Genomic DNA, 15,389 nt, shown 5'->3' on the forward strand with positions numbered 1-15,389 from the left:
ACAAGGAAGGAAAACGAAGATATAAGTACTGTTGCTTTCTTTACATGTATTGCTACGCTGTATTTGCAATTTCTGTGCTAAATTTATCGCATCACTGTTGCTGTTGTGTCACACTGTATGTGGTCTCCCTCTGGCTAAAAAGAAAAGTGCCGTGAACACAAAAACTGACGAGGGAAAGAAGAAGTTGCTTGTAACTCTGGTTCTATGATGTGATGCAGTCTGGGGAATCTGCAGTCTGAGGAGCAGCATAAGCAGGAATGGTCACATGCCTTGTTTGACCAGGAATTTCACTGTGGAGGACAATAGTTCAGATTTGTACGTTTTTGTGGACTAAATCTGTACTGGAGTTGCCATTATTGTTTCTCTGACTACTGGAAAGGCTCATTGGCTGTCGATCATCATTGCTTAAATTGTCTTCTCACCAATACACGATGTCTCTCCGGCTTGCAGGCACTTTGGACTGTCCAGTAAATTATTAACCACACCAAACTGATCAACACCCACAGGTGGATAAACAGCTGGAGACAAAACCTTGGATCACAGTTTTCGCAATATTTTGAACACAGACACTTGCAGAAAATAACTGACTCACGTTCTTGATGGCATCAACTGAAAATCTTCATTTGGACTTCAGCACAATGTAACAACCTAGACTTGGCCTGTTTTGCAGTCAAGAAGTTGACCATTAACTTCCCTCATTGATCAAACACTTTGCAATCAGCTACTTCTAGACTGTGAGTACTGAAGCAAAGTTCACTGTCACTAGCAGCAGAAGACTTGAAGCGATTGGCGCTCTCTCCCTCTTCGTCTGTTTTTGTTTTGTTTTTCCTGTTTTATAGGTTTAACTCTGCAGTCATGGCCACGGCACATTATGGATACTACAGAAGCACTATATTTTTGGCCATGTTTGTGGGTTACACACTGTACTACTTTAACAGAAAGACATTCTCCTTTGTGATGCCTTCTCTAATGCAGGAAATCAAGATGGATAAGGATGATCTGGGTATGAAACACCTGGCTTATTAGAACTGACTTGATATTTAGTCAACTACTACAGGCTCTAACTTTCAGATGGCAGCAGTTTTTTCTGCTTTTACAAGTATGGTTAAACTGTATAGAACATAGTTTTGTGCTTTATTCAGTGAGATAGAACTGAACTGAAACAATCATGATGTGCTTGGAGTGTAGACTTTCAACTTTCTAAAAATGAAGTGGCTATGGGTACGTACATCCGTATCTTCTGCGGGACTGCTAAAGGTACGGACCGAGTGAACCTTGGTCCGTATCTTTAGCAGTCCCGCATGTGTATTTCACCGGTGGGAAATACACATGCGGGACAAGCGGTGAAGCTCTTAACAGACAGAATATTTTATGTCCACTAATGCTTCAGCTGAACTGTGCTGTTTCTTTTTTCTCCCTTGTTTCAGAAGCCATAACTGGCAACGGTCTTCTAGTGTTAGCGGAGGTTAGCCTGTAAGCTCGCGGTTGTGCTGATAATAATTCGAGTACATTTGTTTAATGAAGCTGCTGTAATTTAAGAAATTCATCAAATGTAAATGAAGAAATTCATCAAAATATCGACGTAAATTGCGATGGTGTTTTGCTTCTTTCATCGTCCATCCACCTCAAGTTCAAAGCGCTGTTTTCTAAGCGAGGCAGAAAAGAATTGTACGTGACACTGGACCTTTAGCCGCATATGGTACAGGTACTGACATATTTGCGCATTCTGATTGGTCGGTAAGACACCCTCCATATAACGGTTTCTGTAGATATGGGTCCGTACCCGTAGCCACTACTTTAAAAAAAAAAATGGTTTAACATAAATGTTACTTTAATTATATACGAATTACAGACATTTTTATATACCATCCTTCCATTTTCAGCGGTCAAAAGTAATAGACAAACTTAATATATAATAATAATAACCTTTATTTAACCAGGTAGAATTGCATTGAAATCTAAACCTCTTTTACAAGAATGACCTGGACAAGAAAGGCAGCAGCACACGTCATAGTGGACAGGTTAACATCAACATGAGAACGTTTGTGATAAATAAAATCCAGTGGCTTGCAAAAGTATTTGGCTACTTGGTATTTCATGCATTTTAATTTGTTTATGCCATTTCAAATACAAAATGTAAATCAGGCTTCTCAGTATAAAAATTTCTAAAATTATCTTCCTTAAATTCAAACTAAAAGAAAATCTCTGCCATTTGATATAAATTAATTTAAAATATAAAAGCCAAGATTATGGGTTGCATAAGTAATAGGCCCCTTTGGTATGATCGGTTTTATAATTATATTCCAATACATATTAGGTGACTTGAAAATGCTCATGTATCCATGTAACCTTATATTTACTCATTTACTTTATCCAGTTACTTGTGGGCTTTGAAAATTGAGGGACTATGGACATAATTCCTAAATGTTTACTGAAATACTTTTGATAAACCCAAGAAATGGCTCCAAGCTAAAAGTCAACTGGATCTAAAAGTCAATCATATCTTGATTGTTGCATTTTAACTCCTTTGTGGTTGTATACAGAGGCAAAATGCTATTACTGTAAAATTAGTTATGGACTTGAATGTATTTGATAATTGTTGCATTATGGCAAACCCACTGTTTCCTACATTTTTGTCAGTGATATCTTTTTTAAGTAATGCTTGAATATATTTGGAACCACATGTGCTCGAATGCTTGAATTTGGTTCTCTGTGTAGGCCATGATCACCAGCAGCCAGTCTTTGGCCTATGCTATCAGTAAGTTCATCAGTGGCATACTTTCGGACCAGATAAGTGCCCGTTTGGCTCTTTCCATTGGCCTGTTCTTGGTGGGTGGCATCAACGTGTTGTTCTCCTGGTCCTCCTCTGTTGCTATATTCTCTGGTCTCTGGTTCATCATTGCCGGGTCAGGGCCTTGGTTGGCCTCCCTGTGGCAGGGTGCTACGCAAGGTAGGTCAGCCTCATTCAGGACTGATGGTATGAGCAACAAAGAAGTAGGCTTTGGGAGTAATAATTACATGTATCAAGATTCTGTAATCAGTGTACAGTAAAGTTTAACTGTATTCCAACACTGTTTTGGCCGGGTTGGAATGATTGCCCAGCAATATATCACTATGACTTTAAAAAATAAGAATTGGGTGCACAAGTTTGAATTATTGTGGATCTGTCGGTACTGTCTCAGTCTATAGCAGGGGTAGGCAACCTGTTCCAGAAGAGCCATGAGGGTGCAGGTTTTTTTTGCAGCCACTGACTCCACCAGGTGATTTACTGATTAATATCACTTTGAGCAGATGAATCAGTTAATCAGTGAAATCACCTGGTGGAGTCAGTGGCTGCAAAGAAAACCTGCACCCTCATGGCTCTTTCTGGAACAGGTTGCCTACCCCTGGTCTATAGTGATGTAAAAACTTGCTTTGCTATGGACAGTGATGCTGGGTGTTCCAGCAGTTTCCAGTTCATGGCAGGCTTGAGCTTTGGTGGTTCCTGTGTTCCTGAACATGCTAACCATCCATCCATCCATCCATCCATTTTCTTCCGCTTTATCCAGAGTCGGGTCGCGGGGGCAGCAGCTCAAGCAAAGCCGCCCAGACCTCCTGATCCACACACACCTCCCCCAGCTCCTCCAGGGGAACCCCAAGGCGTTCCCAAGCCAGCCGGAGATGTAATCCTTCCAGCGTGTCCTGGGTCTTCCCCGGGGCCTCCTCCCAATGGGACGTGCCCGGAACACTCTCCAGCAAGGCGTCCAGGGGGCATCCGGAAAAGATGCCCGAGCCACCTCAACTGACTCCTTTCGACATGGAGGAGCAGCGGCTCGACTCCGAGCTCCTCCCGAGTGACCGGGAACTTGCTAACCAATTTTCTTTCAATTCAGTTTCAATTTATTTTCATTCATATAGCGCCAGATCACAACAGAGTTGCCCCAAGGCGCCTCACACAAGTAAGGTCCAACCCTACTAACCCCCAGAGCAGCAGTGGTAAGGAAAAAACTCCCTCTGAGGAAGAAACCTCAAGCAGACCAGACTCAAAGGGGTGACCCTCTGCTTGAGCCATGCTACAGACACAAATTACAGAACAATTCACAAAATGAATATACAAGAAATGCTGTTGGTGCACAGGACAGGATGGTTTTCAGCACAAATACCACACCCATCTCTGGATGGAGCTGCACCTTAAACAGAGAGAAAAAACAGAATCAGGCATCAGGAAGACAGAAATACAGTATATTTGCCAGCATTAACAACAAGAAAAACAGGATACTAAGGTGATCGCCGGCCACATAGCCCTAAGCTTCACTGAAAGACCAGAATTTAAGTAAGTTGAGGCCACGCACGCTATGTTTCCTAATAAAATGCATTAAAGAGTAAAAAGTGCAGAACTATACTATGCCAGTTACTAGCCATACAAGTGGGACAATAAGTGTGTCTTAAGTCTGGACTTGAAAGTTCTCCAGACCTTGGCAAAGTGGTGACACATTCAACTACTTTGTACTTACGCACTTGAAATGATGATCTTGGAATCTGCAGATGTTTAGAAATGACTCCAAGAGACCTTCCCAACTTGTGTGAATCTACAGTTTCTCCTTCTTAGATCTTGGACTGAGAATGGCTTTTCCCATTGTTCAGAGTATTGGTCAGTTCAATGAGTGCTGTCAAACACATCCTTTTATGTGGCAAAGAGAAACTACCAGTTGTGGTCAACTATAATCAGGAATGAGTTAATAGGCCTTGGCCTTGTTACATTCAAAGACATTGTAGAACCTTCAGCACCACTTATTAAAAAATTTAAGTAATGTATGTATATACATATTTGAGCCTGTATGTATAATTTTGACCACGCGTGGATTAGCGATGATCCAAAATAAATTCAAAGTTGTGCACCCAATTCTTGTTTTTCAAGTCATTCATGATGTATGCTGGATAATCATTCCACCCTGGCTAAAAGAACAATTCCAAGTGCAAAATGCCATGGCATTCATGTCTATGATGAGTGTATGTAAACTTTCAACCACAACTGTAGTTTACTCATTACAGATACATTTCTTAAAAAAAAAAAAAAAAAAAAAAAAAAACGGGGAAAAAAGGGAACATTTTCTGGATTACATGATTTTCTGTGACAGATCTCTTGCCACTCCACTGTAAGTGTGAAAGTAACTGCTATAGGACGCGGATTATATGCATAATCACCTCTACATCATCTATCAGGAGACTGGAGACCTCAAGTGTATTCATAACTGGAAGCGTTACGCATTTTAGCTTTATTAAAATGAATTGTTTATGTAACAAACAAAGCAGATAAATGTGTTCTGCTGTTAGACCCCAGAAAAAAGCACCAACCCCATTATTAGAAGGCTGTTTATGATGTGGATGTGGAGTTTATTGCGTCTTTACACAGTATCTGCTGATACAGGAGACATTTTGTCCTCTGTGGTATCAGAGGAGAAACAAACTATGCATCCTGAATAATAGTCCTCCTCCAAATCATTGAATTTAACCTATCACTATTTGAAACTTGCATTACGCAGCCAATGATGGTCCATTCGTTTTGCTCGCTGTCATATCAGCATATTGCACTTGTTAATTTTTCCCTCCTCTTGTCCATCAAAGACAAACTATAGAAAATGCTCCTGTCCTGTCTGTCTTGTTTAATCTGATTATTTTCCATTAGTGGTTTGAGCCCTCTCAGTTTGGGACGTGGTGGGCCATTCTGTCCTGCAGCATGAATTTGGCTGGCAGTTTGGGCCCAATTATTGCCACAGTATCGGCCCAGAGTTACAGCTGGAGGACAACGATGTTGGTCTCAGGAATGATTTGTGTAGTGGTTTCCTTCATCTGCCTGCTGGTCATCAAGAATGAGCCCAAAGATGTGGGGCTGCCCAATATAGAGCCAGCAGCTAAGAAAGGCAAAGCAGGTAAGACTGATCTTACTGAATGATTGAAAATTCTAAACCATCAAAACTGTTAGACTCCAGTCTAGAATAGAATGGTTCAAGAATGGCTGGGAACGACTGGCGGAACCCTCTGTCAGCGAGGTCTTCAACTCCCACCTCCGGGTGAGCTTCTCCCAGATCCCGGGGGAGGTTGGAGACATGGAGTCCGAGTGGACCATTTTTTTCCACCTCCATTGTCGATGTGGCCGCTCGTAGCTGTGGTCACAAGGACCACAGCTAGGACACACAACTATTAGAGAAAAAATTACTCATAACCATCCCAAAGACGTATCGTTATCTTTGGCTGCTTTCAGTGATGCCGGTATTTGGTTAGACTCTTTCTCTCAGATTGTTCTGTCTGAGTTATTTTCATTAGTTACTTCATCCAAACCATCAACATGTCTATTAGACCCCATTCCTACCAGGCTGCTCAAGGAAGCCCTACCATTATTTAATGCTTCGATCTAAAATATGATCAATCTATCTTTATTAGTTGGCTATGTACCACAGGCTTTTAAGGTGGCAGTAATTAAACCATTACTTAAAAAGCCATCACTTGACCCAGCTATCTTAGCTAATTATAGGCCAATCTCCAACCTTCCTTTTCTCTCAAAAATTCTTGAAAGGGTAGTTGTAAAACAGCTAACTGATCATCTGCAGAGGAATGGTCTATTTGAAGAGTTTCAGTCAGGTTTTAGAATTCATCATAGTACAGAAACAGCATTAGTGAAGGTTACAAATGATCTTCTTATGGCCTCAGACAGTGGACTCATCTCTGTGCTTGTTCTGTTAGACCTCAGTGCTGCTTTTGATACTGTTGACCATAACATTTTATTACAGAGATTAGAGCATGCCATAGGTATTAAAGGCACTGTGCTTTGGTGGTTTGAATCATATTTATCTAATAGATTACAATTTGTTCATGTAAACGGGGAATCTTCTTCACAGACTAAGGTTAATTATGGAGTTCCACAAGGTTCTGTGCTAGGACCAATTTTATTCATTATATACATGCTTCCCTTAGGCAGTATTATTAGATGGCATTGCTTAAATTTTCATTGTTACGCAGATGATACCCAGCTTTATCTATCCATGAAGCCAGAGGACACACACCAATTAGCTAAACTGCAGGATTGTCTTACAGACATAAAGACTGGATGACCTCTAATTTCCTGCTTTTAAACTCAGATAAAACTGAAGTTATTGTACTTGGCCCCACAAATCTTAGAAACATGGTGTCTAACCAGATCCTTACTCTGGATGGCATTACCCTGACGTCTAGTAATACTGTGAGAAATCTTGGAGTCATTTTTGATCAGGATATGTCATTCAAAGCGCATATTAAACAAATATGTAGGACTGCTTTTTTGCATTTACGCAATATCTCTAAAATTAGAAAGGTCTTGTCTCAGAGTGATGCTGAAAAACTAATTCATGCATTTATTTCCTCTAGGCTGGACTACTGTAATTCATTATTATCAGGTTGTCCTAAAAGTTCCCTGAAAAGCCTTCAGTTAATTCAAAATGCTGCAGCTAGAGTACTAACGGGGACTAGAAGGAGAGAGCATATCTCACCCATATTGGCCTCTCTTCATTGGCTTCCTGTTAATTCTAGAATAGAATTTAAAATTCTTCTTCTTACTTATAAGGTTTGAATAATCAGGTCCCATCTTATCTTAGGGACCTCATAGTACCATATCACCCCAATAGAGCGCTTCACTCTCAGACTGCAGGCTTACTTGTAGTTCCTAGGGTTTGTAAGAGTAGAATGGAGGCAGAGCCTTCAGCTTTCAGGCTCCTCTCCTGTGGAACCAGCTCCAATTCGGATCAGAGAGACAGACACCCTCTCTACTTTTAAGATTAGGCTTAAAACTTTACTTTTTGCTAAAGGTTATAGTTAGGGCTGGTTCTCTCCCTCAGCCCCAACCAGTCCCAGCAGAAGACTGCCCCTCCCTGAGCCTGGTTCTGCTGGAGGTTTCTTCCTGTTAAAAGGGAGTTTTTCCTTCCCACTGTCGCCAAGTGCTTGCTCACAGGGGGTCGTTTTGACCGTTGGGGTTTTTACGTAATTATTGTATGGCCTTGCCTTACAATATAAAGCGCCTTGGGGCAACTGTTTGTTGTGATTTGGCGCTATATAAATAAAATTGATTGATTGATTGACAAGGTCTCTGGTGCCTGTCACGGCGGCAATCCCCGAACCCGGTGGTGGACACCGGAAGTAAGGGATGCCGTCAAGCTGAAGAAGGAGTCCTACTTATCTTTGTTGGTAGGTGGGACCCCAGAGGCAGCTGACAGGTACCGGCAGGCCAAGCGTGCCGCAACCCGTGCGGTCGCAGAGGCAAAAACTCAGGTCTGGGAGGAGTTCGGGGAGGCCATGGAGGAGGACTATCGGTCAGCCTCGAAGAGATTCTGGCAAACCGTCCGACGCCTCAGGAGGCGGAAGCAGCTCTCCACCAGCACTGTTTACGGTGCAGGTGGGGAGCTGTTGACCCTGACTGGGGATGTTGTCGGGCGTTGGAAGGAGTACTTCGAGGATCTCCTCAATCCCGTCATCACGTCTTCCGAAGAGGAGGCAGAGACTGGGGACTCAGAGGCGGACTCATCCATTACCCAGGCCAAAGTCACCGAGGTGGTTAGAAAGCTCCTCGGTAGCAAGGCTCCTGGGGTGGATGAAATCCGTCCTGAGTACCTTAAGTCTCTGGATGTTGTGGGACTGTCTTGGCTGACACGCCTCTGCAACATCGCGTGGCGATCGGGGACAGTGCCTCTGGATTGGCAGACCGGGGTGGTGGTCCCTCTGTTTAAGAAGGGGGACCGGAGGGTGTGTTCCAACTATAGGGGGATCACACTCCTCAGCCTCCCCAGTAAGGTCTATTCCAGAGTACTGGAGAGGAGAATTCGACCGATGGTCGAACCTCGGATTCAGGAGGAGCAGTGTGGTTTTCGTCCTGGTCGCGGCACACTGGACCAGCTGTACACGCTCCATCGGGTGCTCGAGGGTTCATCGGAGTTCGCCCAACCAGTCCACATGTGTTTTGTGGATGTGGAGAAGGCGTTCGATCGTGTCCCTTGGGGCACCCTGTGGGGAGTGCTTCGGGAGTACGGGGTCTGGGGTCCTTTGCTAAGGGCTATCCGGTCCCTGTACGACCACAGCAGGAGCTTGGTTCGCATTGCCAGTAGTAAGTCAAACCTGTTTCCAGTGCACATTGGCCCCTGCCAGGGCTGCCCTTTGTCACCGGTTCTGTTCATTATTTTTATGGACAGAATTTCTAGGCGCAGCCAGGGTGTGGAGGGGGTCTGGTTTGGGAACCACAGAATCTCGTCTCTGCTGTTTGCAGACGATGTGGTTCTGTTGACTTCGTCAAATCAGGACCTTCAGCGTGCACTGGGGCGGTTTGCAGCCGAGTGTGAAGCGTCCAGGATGAAAATCAGCACCTCCAAATCAGAGGCCATGGTTCTCGACCAGAAAAAGGTGCTTTGCCCTCTTCAGGTCGGTGGAGTGTCCTTGCCTCAAGTGGAGGAGTTTAAGTATCTCGGGGTCTTGTTCACGAGTGTGGGACGGATGGAGCGTGAGATCGATAGATGGATCGGTGCAGCATCTGCAGTGATGCGGTTGCTGTATCGGACCATCGTGGTGAAGAGAGAGCTGAGTAGGAGGGCAAAGCTCTCAATTTACCGATCGATCTACGTTCCGATCCTCACCTATGGTCATGTGATTTGGCTCATGACCGAAAGAACAAGATCGCGAGTACAAGCGGCCGAGATGAGTTTCCTCCGCAGGGTGGCTGGGCGCTCTCTTAGAGATAGGCTGAGGAGCTCGGTCACTCGGGAGGAGCTCGGAGTCGAGCCGCTGCTCCTCCACGTCGAAAGGAGTCAGCTGAGGTGGCTCGGGCATCTTTTCCGGATGCCCCCTGGATGCCTCGCTGGAGAGGTGTTCCGGGCACGTCCCATTGGGAGGAGGCCTCGGGGAAGACCCAGGACACGCTGGAGGGACTACATCTCTTGGCTGGCTTGGGAACGCCTTGGGGTTCCCCCGGAGGAGCTGGGGGAGTTGTGTGTGGATCGGGAGGTCTGGGTGGCTTTGCTTGACCTGCTGCCCCAGCGAACCGACTCCGGATAAAGCGGAAGAAAATGGATGGATGGATGGATGGAAGTTTGTGGCAAAAATGTGTGGTGGAGATATGTTTTTGTGTGTCATGTTTGTGAAACTGAAGGTCAGTTTTCCTGTGGACTCTATACCCAGTGTACTCCTCACATGTCAGTTGTCTCATTTAAAGAAGGGTACAGGGTCAAATTAGTGTCAAAACGTAAGACTCCTCTTTGTCACCAAAATGTACCGCCGAAAAAATGAGGACAGCTGGAGAGGTTTGTAACAGTTCTAATTAAAATTTATAAAATTTTTATATTAAAATCAATCAATCAATCAATCAATTTTTTTATATAGCGCCAAATCACAACAAACAGTTGCCCCAAGGCGCTTTATATTGTAAGGTAAGGCCATACAATAATTATGTAAAACCCCAACGGTCAAAACGACCCCCTGTGAGCAAGCACTTGGCTACAGTGGGAAGGAAAAACTCCCTTTTAACAGGAAGAAACCTCCAGCAGAACGAGGCTCAGGGAGGGGCAGTCTTCTGCTGGGACTGGTTGGGGCTGAGGGAGAGAACCAGGAAAAAGACATGCTGTGGAGGGGAGCAGAGATCGATCACTAATGATTAAATGCAGAGTGGTGCATACAGAGCAAAAAGAGAAAGAAACAATGCATCATGGGAACCCCCCAGCAGTCTACGTCTATAGCAGCATAACTAAGGGATGGTTCAGGGTCACCTGATCCAGCCCTAACTATAAGCTTTAGCAAAAAGGAAAGTTTTAAGCCTAATCTTAAAGGAGAGAGGGTGTCTGTCTCCCTGATCTGAATTGGGAGCTGGTTCCACAGGAGAGGAGCCTGAAAGCTGAAGGCTCTGCCTCCCATTCTACTCTACAAACCCTAGGAACTACAAGTAAGCCTGCAGTCTGAGAGCGAAGCGCTCTATTGGGGTGATATGGTACTACGAGGTCCCTAAGATAAGATGGGACCTGATTATTCAAAACCTTATAAGTAAGAAGAAGAATTTTAAATTCTATTCTAGAATTAACAGGAAGCCAATGAAGAGAGGCCAATATGGGTGAGATATGCTCTCTCCTTCTAGTCCCCGTCAGTACTCTAGCTGCAGCATTTTGAATTAACTGAAGGCTTTTAGGGAACTTTTAGGACAACCTGATAATAATGAATTACAATAGTCCAGCCTAGAGGAAATAAATGCATGAATTAGTTTTTCAGCATCACTCTGAGACAAGACCTTTCTGATTTTAGAGATATTGCGTAAATGCAAAAAAGCAGTCCTACATATTGGTTTAATATGCCACTTTGAATGACATATCCTGATCAAAAATGACTCCAAGATTTCTCACAGTATTACTAGAGCTCAGGGTAATGCCATCCAGAGTAAGGATCTGTTAGACACCATGTTTCTAAGATTTGTGGGGCCAAGTACAATAACTTCAGTTTTATCTGAGTTTAAAAGCAGGAAATTAGAGGTCATCCATGTCTTTATGTCTGTAAGACAATCCTGCAGTTTAGCTAATTGGTGTGTGTCCTCTGGCTTCATGGATAGATAAAGCTGGGTATCATCTGCGTAACAATGAAAATTTAAACAATACCGTCTAATAATACTGCCTAAGGGAAGCATGTATAAAGTGAATAAAATTGGTCATGGCACAGAACCTTGTGGAACTCCATAATTTAGTCTGTGAAGAAGATTCCCCATTTACATGAACAAATTGTAATCTATTAGACAAATATGATTCAAACCACCGCAACGCAGTGCCTTTAATACCTATGGCATGCTCTAATCTCTGTAATAAAATTTTATGGTCAACAGTATCAAAAGCAGCACTGAGGTCTAACAGAACAAGCACAGAGATGAGTCCACTGTCCGAGGCCATAAGAAGATCATTTGTAACCTTCACTAATGCTGTTTCTGTACTATGATGAATTCTAAAACCTGACTGAAACTCTTCAAATAGACCATTCCTCTGCAGATGATCAGTTAGCTGTTTTACAACTACCCTTTCAAGAATTTTTGAGAGAAAAGGAAGGTTGGAGATTGGCCTATAATTAGCTAAGATAGCTGGGTCAAGTGATGGCTTTTTAAGTAATGGTTTAATTACTGCCACCTTAAAAGCCTGTGGTACATAGCCAACTAACAAGATAGATTGATCATATTTAAGATCGAAGCATTAAATAATGGTAGGGCTTCCTTGAGCAGCCTGGTAGGAATGGGGTCTAATAAACATGTTGATGGTGCTCGACCCACACACACACAAATATATAGCAGGACACGTTCCTTTACTTATCGTGACAATAGCGTTGCACAATGACTCCGTGTCTCCTCAGCTCCTCGTCTCACTTCTCTTCCCAGGCCGCACCGCGCTGGCGTAGGCTTCCCTGTGGGACGCAGAGTCAGACCTTAGCCACCGGACATGCTCAATAGTAAAATAAAAAAAACACCACACACACAGCAACACGCTCAATGGTGCACGTCCCTTTACGTGTGGCTTTAAAGGCGTATCTAAATGCTGATCCGCTCCTCCCTCTCCTGCTGACTCGACCAGACGCGTGCGACAACTGTGGGACACAGAAGTAAACAAACACTGAGCCGGTGCTTCACTCACGTCCCAACCGTACACCACACACACACGGTAGGGGGAAAGCGTCCCTTCACTCAGCTGTTTGTGCGCAGGTCCCGTCTCCTCTCTTCTCCGCAGCTGTCTTCCTCCGCAGCTGTCTCTGATCCGTGTGATACTCCTTCTCCCGCTTCCGCTTCCGGGTCTGCGTCACACGAGACGTCCTCCCCTGCACGCCCCCAGTTTCTCCAAATGGCCTATTTAAACTGTTCTCAAGGCTGCAATTAACCAATCGCCAGGTTGGGGCAGTACAGGATAATTCGTAGGTCCATTACCTATTGCCCACTACACAGCACACATACACACAAAATAAAACTAAAACACAAGGTAGGCAACAGGAAAGTGGGAACCCTGTGACATTTTCCTCCCCTCTTTGTCCTTGGTCGTCCCGGCCAATTAAACCTGATACCTTGATGGCAACGTGCCAAAATTTGAGCGCTGTGAGCATCTTACTGGTGGAGGTTGCTCCGGAGGGTCAGGTGGGGCATGTTGCAGTGGGTCTCTAGGCTGTTCTGAAGTCAATTGGGTCACAGTTAATTTGGGCAGCCACCAAGTTGGAGGGGGTAGCTGGTAGCTGGGGCTGCTCTTGGGGGTGTACGGGGCTCTCTACTGGCACCTCTTTCTGAAAAACACGAATTGAGAAAGGACGAAGATTATTACAGTGGTCTCCTGCTTAGGAACAAGAACCTGGAGCGTTATTGTGCCTGCCCCCGCCTCCTCCCACTGTCTCTTTAAAACCCCACCTTCCACTTCAATCTTACTCCAGTCCCTTAATAATGCCTTTAGGTAAGGGGATGCATTTTCACTGACCGCTGGTCCCTCCTGTCCCTGGTTCTTTATCTGCCGAACATATTGTAGGTCGGGGTCTGCACCTTGACGCTCCGCCCACGACGTCTCCCCCGCTGTTGTAACTTGGAAGGACTGCGTCGGCGCGGCACCGCCCACGGATAGTCTCGACAGGGCATCAGCATTCTTATTATGAGTGCCTGGGCGGTACTTCAAGGTATATTTAAAGTTAGCCAGCTGGGCCACCCATCTCTGCTCCACTGCACCTAGACGAGCTGTTTCCAGGTGCACCAAGGGGTTACTGTCTGTATAGACTGTAAATTCAGCACCATACAAATAGTCTTTGAATTTCTCCGTGACAGCCCACTTCAGCGCGAGCAACTCCATTTTAAAGGAACTGTAGTTCTGGTCGTTCTGTTCAGCAGGCTGAAGGCTGCGGCTGGCATAGGCAATGACCCGCTTTGTACCGTTCTGCACCTGGGCCAACACTGCTCCTAGTCCATCAAAGCTGGCATCTGTGTGTAAATGAAAGGGCAGTGAAAAGTGTGCATAGGCCAAGATCGGGGCGTTAATCAATGCCTCTTTTAGCTGATCAAAAGCCTGTTGACAGTCTGGAGACCAGACTACAGGGGCAGACTTCTCATGTGCAGTGCCGTGTGTCAGAGCATTTAATGGCATAGCGATTTTTGAAAACGCTGCAATAAAGCGACGATAATAACCAGCAAAACTCAGGAATGATTTCACCTGCGTCGCCGTCTTCAGTACAGGCCACGTCTTGACTGCCGCCATTTTTGCTGGGTCCGTAGCCACCCCCTCCTCTCTAATCACATGTCCCAAATAGGTCACACTCTTCTGGAACAAACAACATTTCCGAGGTTGCAACTTCAGGCCATGCTCCTGTAACTTACTAAACACCTCTTCCAGATGGCGGAGATGGCAGTCGAAATCTGGAGAGAAAACAACAATATCATCGAGATAAATGAGGAGGAAATCATTCACCATGTTACCCAGGCACCGCTGCATAAGCCTCTGGAAGGTTGCCGGAGCATTACAGAGGCCAAATGGCATCCTTTCAAATTCATAGAGTCCAAAGGGGGTGGTGAATGCAGTTTTTTCTTGGTCCACTGGGTCCACCTCCACCTGCCAGTAGCCGCTAGCTAAGTCCAAAGTGGAGTACCACTTTGCGGCTTTAAGTCCAGTTAAAGACTCCTCGATGCGGGGGAGGGGATAAGCGTCCTTATGTGTCAATGCGTTCAACCTGCGATAGTCTACACAAAAGCGCCATGAGCCATCCTTCTTCCTCACCAATACAGTAGGCGCGGCCCAGGGACTGGAACTCTCCCGCACGACTCCACTGTCGAGCATGTTCTTCAGCAAAGATCTTAACTCCGTATAGAGGCTGGGTGGTACTGGGCGGTAACGTTCGCAGCTGGGCGGAGCTGTGCCGGTCGGTATTTGATGTTTAACCACACCCGTCCGCCCAGAATCCTCATCGTGGCGGGAGAACACCTTCTGCCATCATGCTAACAGATCGGACATCTTCTGCTGCTGCTCCCCCAACAGAGAATCCCCCTGCAGGGACATAACAGGGTGCACGCCGTCGTCTGGGTCCGCCGCGTTAACCACCCTTCTTACTGCCACTTCCATGACGTCAGGCTCAACACTATGCAGAACCAGCTCTTGTTCTCCCTGTATGTCCGTGGCATCCACCTCTGTTACCCACGCCAGGGGCTGTCGCTGGGGCACCTCCACCGGGTAGGGGTTTGGATTGCAAAGCCGGCAGGCCACTTTCCCCTCTTTGAGTGTGGCTAATGTCCGGCCGACCCTCCATTCACAAGCACTGTTGGGGAGAGGCTCAATGATCACAGTACAGTTCGCATTTGTCTCAGTTACCTGCATCCACAGGACCATCTCCGTATGGGGGGGGATGATGACAGGGGGCTGTCTTGG

At 45.3% G+C, this 15,389-nt stretch overlaps 1 protein-coding gene and 1 long non-coding RNA gene across 2 annotated transcripts in view; one reads left to right on the forward strand and one right to left on the reverse strand.

The window, feature by feature from the left end:
• slc37a4a (solute carrier family 37 member 4a) overlaps nt 1–15,389 on the forward strand; it is a 24,381-nt gene continuing 8,992 nt past the window's right edge. Inside the window, 4 exon segments of the mRNA XM_034168057.1 lie at nt 1–1,004; nt 2,721–2,903; nt 2,905–2,950; nt 5,666–5,909. Of these exon segments, the coding sequence (XP_034023948.1) occupies nt 856–1,004; nt 2,721–2,903; nt 2,905–2,950; nt 5,666–5,909 (622 nt within the window). The 5' untranslated portion in view covers nt 1–855.
• Nucleotides 14,052–15,389, reverse strand: part of LOC117508323 — a 17,701-nt gene continuing 16,363 nt past the window's right edge. Inside the window, exon 3 of the long non-coding RNA XR_004560052.1 lies at nt 14,052–14,062. This is a non-coding gene — a long non-coding RNA (uncharacterized LOC117508323). The remainder of the gene's footprint in view (nt 14,063–15,389) is intronic.

Source organism: Thalassophryne amazonica, chromosome 4 (genome assembly GCF_902500255.1).
Source record: "Thalassophryne amazonica chromosome 4, fThaAma1.1, whole genome shotgun sequence".
Taxonomy (NCBI): domain Eukaryota; kingdom Metazoa; phylum Chordata; class Actinopteri; order Batrachoidiformes; family Batrachoididae; genus Thalassophryne; species Thalassophryne amazonica.